At 41.9% G+C, this 9,133-nt stretch overlaps 1 protein-coding gene across 7 annotated transcripts in view; it reads left to right on the forward strand.

Moving 5' to 3' along the window:
* Window positions 1-8,260, forward strand: part of OTUD4 (OTU deubiquitinase 4) — a 28,684-nt gene extending 20,424 nt beyond the window's left edge. For 2 of the 7 annotated variants that reach the window (XM_066186545.1, XM_066186546.1), the window contains 6 exons: window positions 567-622; window positions 1,170-1,328; window positions 1,830-1,968; window positions 2,984-3,253; window positions 3,943-3,983; window positions 5,616-8,260. In XM_066186545.1, coding sequence (XP_066042642.1) covers window positions 567-622; window positions 1,170-1,328; window positions 1,830-1,968; window positions 2,984-3,253; window positions 3,943-3,983; window positions 5,616-6,842 — 1,892 coding nt within the window. In that variant the 3' untranslated portion in view covers window positions 6,843-8,260. Of the gene's footprint in view, window positions 1-566; window positions 623-1,169; window positions 1,329-1,829; window positions 1,969-2,983; window positions 3,254-3,942; window positions 3,984-5,615 lie in introns of those variants that run through there. The other 5 variants (XM_066186548.1, XM_066186549.1, XM_066186547.1 and 2 more) reach the window with 5 other exon arrangements.
* The last annotated feature ends 873 nt before the right edge of the window (window positions 8,261-9,133 follow it).

Below are 9,133 nucleotides of genomic sequence, written 5' to 3' on the forward strand. Positions count from 1 at the left end.
ATGACTGTTTTTTAACGCTGTCTTCCCCACCTAAGTGCTAGTGCTTGAGAAATGAAACTTCGTGCAGCAGTCTGAAATCTTTTAATCCACTGCAACATTCTAAAGTGTTTTTACTCAGTCAAAAGTAGACAAGAATTTGAGCTTCTTTTGTCTTAAAACACTTGAATATGAAAATGTCACCCAGAGCACTTTCACTTTAAGCAAAGTACAAACTTCTGTTTCATGAGGAGGAGTTTAGGATTAATATATTTAAAGGGACAGCTGCATTTCATTCCTGCTTTCCCCAAGCATCACTGAAATGGTTTCCAAACATCAGTAAAGAACTCCTGCAGAGCTTGGAGAACCCAGGTTGATGTAGTTGCTCTGTTACTGCCCGAACAACTGTTTGTTTTAGGATGCTTTGATCTTTGGTAAAGATAGAAATTTAAGTTTTCTGAAGTAATATATACTAAGGTATAGGTTTGGTTTTGAAAGTTTAATTTTGGAAAGACAAACTAACTGGCTTAAGTTGTGATAGCCATAAGTGGTGTAATGGTTCATTTACTAGGTTATGTTTGGTGTTGCAGAGTCAAATTCCAGGCAGATCCACTTAAGTCAGAAGCTTGAGCCAAATTCATCTGAGGTAATCTTAAAGAAAAGACCAAATTTTTTTTTAATGTTATTGCTTCTCTGATACATGATTAGCAGAGCAATAGCTGCCTTTAGAGCTGTGATTGCTGCTGCTGCTTTACAGCTTTTAGTGAAATACTCCTAAGGCTGGAGGCTTGTATTTCTGTCAGCTTTCCTCAGCCCTGTAACCTATACTTAGTCTTTCTCTGCAATCGGAGTCCTCAAACCTGGGCTATGGGAGAGCACTTATGAATCTGGATTTGTAATTGCTTAGTACAGTCTGTACTTTCAGTATAATGGGATCACAGAAGATTTGATGTTTGCTAATAGTTACTGTGCTAACAGACCGTGAACTCTGAGGTTCAGTGAAGATTCATGGCCTCTTGTTGGCTTTTAACCTTTGCTGTCCTTTCAATGAGCAAAATGTCATACTAGTATAATATGTGATGGGTGCTTAGCCCACTTTGTATGGAGTGTGGTTTACTGTTTGCGAATAACTCTTTGTAAAGTTGATCTTACTATTAGACTAGCTGTGTATGTTGTCTCTAACTTTGCTTTAGAAGAATAGTCAAGATGAGAGTTACCCAAAAGCTTCATCTCCTTTGGAACAAGTTAAAACAGATTCTCCGATTCTTGCTGAGCAAGTAAGAAATGTTTGTTTGATTTCAAAGTTTTCCAGTCAGGAGACTTCAGACAAAGGGGAGCTTCATCACAGCCACGTATGTATTACAATACTGGCTTTTAATTACACAGTCATTGCTATGGTGATAATGCTAAAATAACATATTTACAGTTAGGAATTTGTTATGTCTAGCACAAAGATTGTCAAAGGACAACCCTTGGTAGAAAAGTAAAAGTATGTCTATTCTTTTCTGAGAGATGGGTTATTATTTCCTATCTTTCTACCAAGGTAACTGTGCTTTTCCCTTTAAATTCTTCAGCTTTTCCTTTTCAGGTTTCTCTGAGGTTATTGGTAATTTCTTTTGGGTGGGAGATATTTAAATGTAAGGCTTGAGGAGGTGGTTCCAGCACCGATGGCTCTGTGGTACAGGCATGGCTGGACAGAGCTCAGAGCAGAGCTCTCCACACAGTGATGCAGCTCAGGTCTCCTGGGGTATGTTCCTAGTTAGTACTTGCCTGTGGGGATGGTGGTAGTGGGGTAACACTGAGTCATCGGGGTCACCAGCCATGATGGGATTTAGATTTGTTTGTTTTCACAGAACCTGACCGAGTGCTTGCCCAGCGTCACTCCGACACCCTCTCCAGTGTTCTCTGAGGTGCATTTACCTCCAGCAGTGCCTTCTGTACCAGCCATTGTGCCAGCTTGGCCAAGTGAGCCAGCAACATATGGACCAGCAGGTTTGCAGAAATATTAACATTAATCAGAAATCACTAAGCCTGGAAAATACTTAAACTCTCTTACTAAGTTGAAGATACCCCCAGGAGACACTGTCTCGTATAATTTCACATTCCAAAGGCAGGCGTTCATAGGAATGTAGTTTCTCACTGCTGAAAGCTAGTGAGAGTTCTAACAGATCTTTGATTGCCTGCATGTACAGTTTGCTTGACTCCCAGCCTGAATGTATAAGAGGGTTGTGTAGTTAATTGGCCATTTTTCCTCTTGAGTGGGATAGCACTGAGTTTTGAGGATCTGCTTAATGTAGAACATATTGTCAGCATGTTGAAACCTGGTAAGTGTTTGTGCTGTGTGTCCCATGGAGTAATGGGCTCCTTGGTTGACAAGGACTCAGCTTGGGGCTTGTATGTCTGGAACTAATGAGATCCATTTGGACCTGAGCTGCAGAGCCAGTGTAATGGGTTTCTGTGTGCTGTGCATATCTTGTGGTCTGTGGAGTTAGCTTAGAATCAGTAGTGCTCAGTAGATGAGGTGCTGCATTTTCTCTGACACTGCTGTTTCTGTACAAGAACCAGCTTTCAGATCCGCCTGCTTTGTTCACATGAGACGGTCACAATCCTGTTTCACTTCACTGTGTCTTGTGACAGAAGGCGTGGAGTTGAGCTGATCTAAGCTCAGAGTCAGAGTTGACTCTAAATGACTAGTCAGAATAAGAACTTCAGGGATTCACATAAAAGTTACAGTTCCTCCATTTTTTTTCTCCTTCTTATTTCCTTCTGGCATTCATAATTTTACAAAGAAACACGGGATCAGTTTAGCTATTTCTGGAAAGCTTCACTTACTGGTTTCATTCTTTCTGAAGACTATTCCCTGCATTTTGAATCCTGCTTTTCTGATGTCTTTGGTTTGTGATTATTTATCTGTATATACCTATATATATATAGATATGCATTGCTACCTGTTCTACTTTTATATATATATATATGTATGTATGTATGTTGGGTTTTCTCCCTCTAGGTATTCCAACCCAAATACCTGCTTCTTCACTGATGCCAGGACCAGCAACGGGACCTGACTCTATTGTATCACAGGCTCAGGTAACATCTGCTTCAGGTGCTGGAGTTCCTGTGTGGCTACAAGCAGTTAACCAGCCTTTAATGCCTTTGCCTCAGACTCTGAATCCCTACCAGGATCCATTATACCCCGGATTCCCTTTTAATGAAAAGGGAGAAAGAGCCGTTGCACCTCCTTACTCCCTGTGCAGTACTGGGGAAGACTTACCTAAAGGTGAGAAGTCTGAATTTGACACCATTTTTCCTAATAGATTTTCTTCTCTTAAAATGTAGATAGACACAACTTTTTTTTTGGTCCTCTGGTCATTCTTTGTCAGAAGATCCGATAGTTGTCATTCTGTGATTTAAGATGTAGGAGGGAACATTGAATAGAGTTGTAACTCTTCAGTTTGCATTGTCAACATTGTGACTGTTTCAGGTGGTCACACCTAGAAATCTGGTAGGATCATTTCGTGGTTCTTAGCTTGCCCCACCATAACTTGAGCTTTTGTGCATGTAAGGAATTATCTTTGGAGAACTGCTCCTGTCACAGTAACAGGTGTGCTCATGTCATTTAAAAGCTTGGAAACTGTTGAGCATTTCCTTACTGATCTGGGAAAATACAGGTTTTGGTATATGTACAGGTATGCCCATAAAGAACGTCTCATGTCTGACTGCCCAGTCGTATTTGTTTAGTGAACTGTTTCTTTTAAAAACTAGAAGTTCACAGACTGTTTAAACTGAAATTTACACTGCTGTTGTGTTCTGGATATCTTACTGTAGCAAAAGAAACCCCAATTAATCAATTGAAGACATGCCAGCAATAATTTAATACCAGTGTTCTCTACTGAAATGGAATTTTATGCAGTTTTTGTATCAGATGAAATATTTTAGGTCTTTATAAATATTTTTGTTCTTTTTTAGATAAGAATATTCTTAGATTTTTCTTCAATCTTGGTGTGAAGGTAAGTCTTCAAACTTACTTATGTTTTCATGTTTGTTACAAAAAATCACTTGTAAACAACTGTTGGAACTTGGAGTGCAGAAGTTTTGTTGCTGCAGTTGTACACTTCAAGTCCATCTTTCAGTTTGAGGTACTTTGTTGTTTTGAGTTCTGTTAACTGGGATTCCAGCAATTGTCCACAGTGCTGTTCAAGTCAGCAGAAATTAAAATCATGTCAACAGCATAGTGAGAATTATTGGCTTCCAACTGTGGCTGCACAGCCATGGAATTGTGCTTTACAAAGTCCCAGATAAATTGTGAGTGTGAAGATGCTTATTTTGGATGACATGCATAGGGAATGAGAAAATACCCTCACACTGCAGCCCTGGCTCTGTATTGACAAAGCCACTGCACTACAGATCCCAAAATCTTTTCCCTGGGGACACTCCCCTAAGTAACCTGCATGTCTGTCCTTTCTGCTCAGGTTAGTGATAACAGTATTTTCACTTTTCAGTAATTACAGTAGCGTGGATGTGTAAATCTGGTGCAGATCTCTGTGTGCGGTTGGGGAAGAGGCTCAGCCAAATCCCAACATTTTCCATTGCTTGGCAAGGACTAGTTGTTTGCTTTATTTCTCCCTTCTGCACATAAAGATGCTCTTTTTTTACCTTCTTACTCCTTGTGTCAGGCAAACGACTTGGGGCAAGGTGCTGAGAGCTCTTGGGCTTACTTCATCAAACTTTGGGCATAGAAATATTCTTTTATGTCTGGCCATGGAAAGAGGGAATATTCAGCACAATTTCCAGTGTGAATTTGATACCTGTGCCAAATACAACTCTCTGTGCTTAATAGGAAATCTGTCAGTCATTAATTACCAAGTGTCACCACAATGCATTTAAACAGCATGAGTTTCCAAAGCTCACATTCTTGGAACTCCTTTACTGCTACTGTGGATCATTTAGGATCTAGCCTGTCCTTCTGGTGCTTCAGCACCATCTGCTGGTCCCAGCCCACGTTCTAGTGGCTGTGCTGCTCAGCTGGTGTCACAGGGTACAGCAGGCCTGGGAAATACCTTGTCTGCTGCTCTAGACCCTGCCCTGCTGGTGCCCACACCCTTCCACTGCACATTGAGAGGGAAGGGGCTCCTGCAAAGGACGTCTGCCTAGGCTCTTCAGGATGGTTTGATCCAGGGACTGTTTCTACAGAGTCCAGTTCATTAAAGTGGAGGTAGAGAAGAGGGAAAGGTCACCACCTGAGGTGGACAACTTCAGTGTTGAGGCTTTTGCACAGTGATGTCTAGTAGAAGAGATGGCAATTAAGTGTGAATCTGGAAAATGAGTTTGAAGTGTTTCTCTTCAAACACATAGCTAGAGCTTGACTTACTAAGTCAAACTTGGTCTTTAACCATATAGAAATTGTTAATAAGTTTTCTTAGTGGTCATAACTGTTGCCCATTTCAGCTGCATTTGGAAGGAAAGTAAACAATAGCATTGTAGGATTTAGAATTGAGGGTAGTTACTGTAAAGAAAATGAACTTTTATCTCCTGTAATTAACTGTTTCAAAATGGGAAATGACTGGTGTGCTTTTGTGTCTCTGAACATTCAAAAGACCAAATAACTGATTTTTAACTTTTTTTTCCCTGCTGTCTTGCAGGCATACAGTTGTCCCATGTGGGCACCCCATTCTTACCTGTACCCCCTGCACCAGGCCTATTTAGCTGCTTGTAGAATGTACCCCAACGTGTCCCTTCCTGTGTATCCGCACAACCCCTGGTTCCAGGAGGCTGCTCCCGCTCAGAACGAGAACGAAACTGCACGACCAAACAGGCACTTTGCTGTCCAGACTGAGGCCAGGTCCAACGGTCAGATTCCACAGGTTGACAGATCTCAATCACTGCCTCTGATCATACCTTCAGCTCAGGTGACCGAAAGTCAAGGACAGGTCTGTGTGGAACCGGAGAATCCAGCGCAAGCTCTTCACACCAACTACGAGGAGTCCCTGAGGGGGAAAAGTATGTTCCCGCAGCCGCCCTTTGGACACAATCACTTCCTAGGAGCTGTTCCCATTGCACCTCCTTTCTTTCCTCACTTCTGGTATGGGTACCCAGTTCAGGGTTTCATTGAGAATTCCGTAGCGAGACCTAATGTTGTCTTGTCACCTGAAGACAAAGAGGCAGCAGCAGGCACCTCTGCCAGCATGTACGTGGGCAAAGAATGCAGCCCTCCAGTTCCTGGAGTGAACTGTGCAGAGCAGCTCCAGAAGACCAACAGTGGCAGCGGCTCCAACACTGTCCCATTCCCAGTGGCTGCTACAGGGACCCCAAAAGACACTTCAGCCAGGGCGCCTCCGCTGGAGCAAACCTGTCCTTCGGCCGCTCCCAAGCAGAAAGCAGCCGGGCAGCAGCATCGCCCTCCACAGACACAGGGCCCAGAGAGGCCGACGGCAGGGCCCAGCACACAGCCACTGCTGGCAGAACCTCCCAAAAACGAACTGAAACCCAGCACTCCCGGCAGGAAGGAGAAGCCTGCTAAAGGGAGAGAGTCCAAGGGCGCTGGGAGCGTGCAGACGGAAAGCAGGGCCCAGAGAACGAGGGAAGAGAGCTCTGAAGATGACACCGAGGTTTCCGACATGCTGAGGAGTGGCAGGTCCAAGCAGTTCTATAACCAGACTTACGGAGGAGGCAGAAGGCCCAGACCTGACAGGGGTTATTCCAGCAGGGGAGGATACCAGTTCCAAAGAAACGAGGAGGCCTGGAAAGGACCACCCAGCAGAAGCAGAGATGACGGCTACCAGTATCAGAGAAACTTTAGAGGACAGCCATATAGGAATGACAGGAGAAGGGCAGCACTGGGAGATAATCAGAGGGGGCAGCAAGCATAAAATGAGTGGATAATTGGGAAATTCAAGAAGCAAAAAGTAATTTGAAGTAGCAGTTTAAAATCTTAAATTTCTTTTTAGTGAAGTTCAATGATATGTTTAATTTTTGGCTAATTTTTGACAAGTGAAAACTAGGATATCAAGTCCTACCATAGGGTTTTTGGGGGGATTCTAGAGTTTGTTTGGCTTAGCAGTTTTTCTTCAATGTCAAATTAGAAAAAAAAAAAAAATTTAGGTTTAGTGTTTGATAATTTTTTTCCCCAAAAGGTTTGCGTTTGTGATAGAAGATGGGTATGTGTGTTTTTACTAGAGTGACAAACGACAGCATTTGATGTGATCTAGGTTCTAAAATTGACAGTAACATTGCACCAAATATAAATGTATATTTTATCATACAATGCCTTAGTTCTGAACTGAGCTAAAGGAATTCTCAGCCTACTGCACTGTTGTCTCTGATATGCTTCCAACCCAAAGGCCTTTCATCTCAAAAAGAAAAAATATCTGTCAAACTTGAATGTTTCTCTTGTGTGTTACACGTACGGCAGCCAGCTAACCCTGTGTCTTAGGTATGTTGTATATAGTTCTTTTCATAATCATAGGGTATATTTTTGAATTTTAAAAAGCATTTATTTGTTGAAATCAAAATCTAGACAAGCAGTCAAGAATACCTGTGTGTGAACTGATAAGAATGGCTGTTTCCACCACGAGTTCTTCTTAATGCTGGTGTGACTAGAATGGTGCCTATGCCAACTGAATAATTACAAAGACAATAAAAAATGTAGATGCTATGCATTTCCAAGATAATTCTGCATCTGTTATAATAGCAGAAGTTTTTTTAATGCCACTTTAACACTAATGCACTGACAAATCCTAGATATTTTGTGAGGAGATGCATAAAGTACGTGTTACGTTTTTTTAAGTTTGTACGATTGAGCTACTGTTCAGTATTCTTTTGTTGTTGCACTGTTGATGTTTTGCATGTACAACTCCTTGCTGGAACTACTTTTCAAAGCAAGAATGGAGAGTCTCAGTGTGCTCTGCTCTTCCCTCCAATTCAGAAGAAAGTGGCTTCTGCCTTATATTTTTACACTGTGTCAGAGTTCTGATGCTGTTTCTTCTGAGCCCGGTTACGATCTCCGCAGTGTTCCTGTTGCCTTTGCAGTCTGGATGTTCAGCTGTCCAGGCTCGGAGAGTGCAGTGTGCACAGTATTCACTCAGCTCTGTTGCTCTGTAAAATTGAACTGTTGTGTATATTTTTCTATCTCTGTATACAGTAGTGTAGGTGATGGTACCCATTCATTGTGTCTGAGATTGCACACCCTTGGTGCGGAAACCAGAGTGATAGTTACATGATAAAGAGTTTGTTTTCAGATGCATGCTATGTATAAAACCCTAATTAAAATAAATGTTTTGTCTTTTCACTTGCTTTCTAAATTACATTTATGTATTTAAACCTGTTGCAATGGCATTAAATGAAGTGTTGTAGTGAGCAGCAGAATGATGAACAAGATGTTGCAAGCAGCGAACAAAAAGAAGCCATAAACTGAATTTGGAGGTTTTGTTCATAGGGGTGGGGGTCATGCTGGAGGCTTTTTGGTTTTTCTTTTCCTAATCTTAATTCTTTTTCATTCAGAAATGTATTCAGGCTTTCAAATGAGGCACTCTTCACTTTTTCAGGTTGAGAACGAAGCAAGCACTGAGAGATTTAACTGTTGTTACTATTGTGATTCTCTTACTTCAACTTCTTTCAAAAATGTAAAGAGGGCTGCTTGTTGAGTTTACTGGTGAGTTTTAAACTCCCAACTCCAGCTGTACCCCAAATCTGTGCAGCAGTCACTGAACTGATCATTCTGTCCTAGAGCAGGTAGTGCATCACAAGCTTTGTTGCAAGAATGAAGGCAGTAACACTTCCTACAGAAATTTGTTGGGAAACACTGGGGAAGAGACATGGCAGTAACTGGGCGGGATGTGCTTTTAGAATTTCCTTTCTTTCAGCTGGGCCTACACTGCCTTGCTACTCTAGGACAGTGAAGGACTGGGGTGTAGATACATTTTCTCCAATGCTGATCAAGTAAGTCTGGTTTTGTCTCTTGCTGAAAGATTAGTAGACTGAGTGGCCCAACCTCTGGCCTGGGGCAAGATGTTTTAGATTGCAGGATCCTCCTGTCAATAAATGTAATATTCAGCATATAATGAGCTGTGACACAGCCGAACAACCTCTTTACCTCATCCTTATTACAACTGATTAAGAGAAGACAGCACAACTCCAGTCCAAAGGGAGTTAAGCTGTGCAG

Source organism: Chamaea fasciata, unplaced genomic scaffold (assembly GCF_029207755.1).
Source record: "Chamaea fasciata isolate MVZ Bird 193981 ecotype frontalis unplaced genomic scaffold, bChaFas1.0.hap1 SCAF_6, whole genome shotgun sequence".
Taxonomy (NCBI): Eukaryota; Metazoa; Chordata; class Aves; order Passeriformes; family Sylviidae; genus Chamaea; species Chamaea fasciata.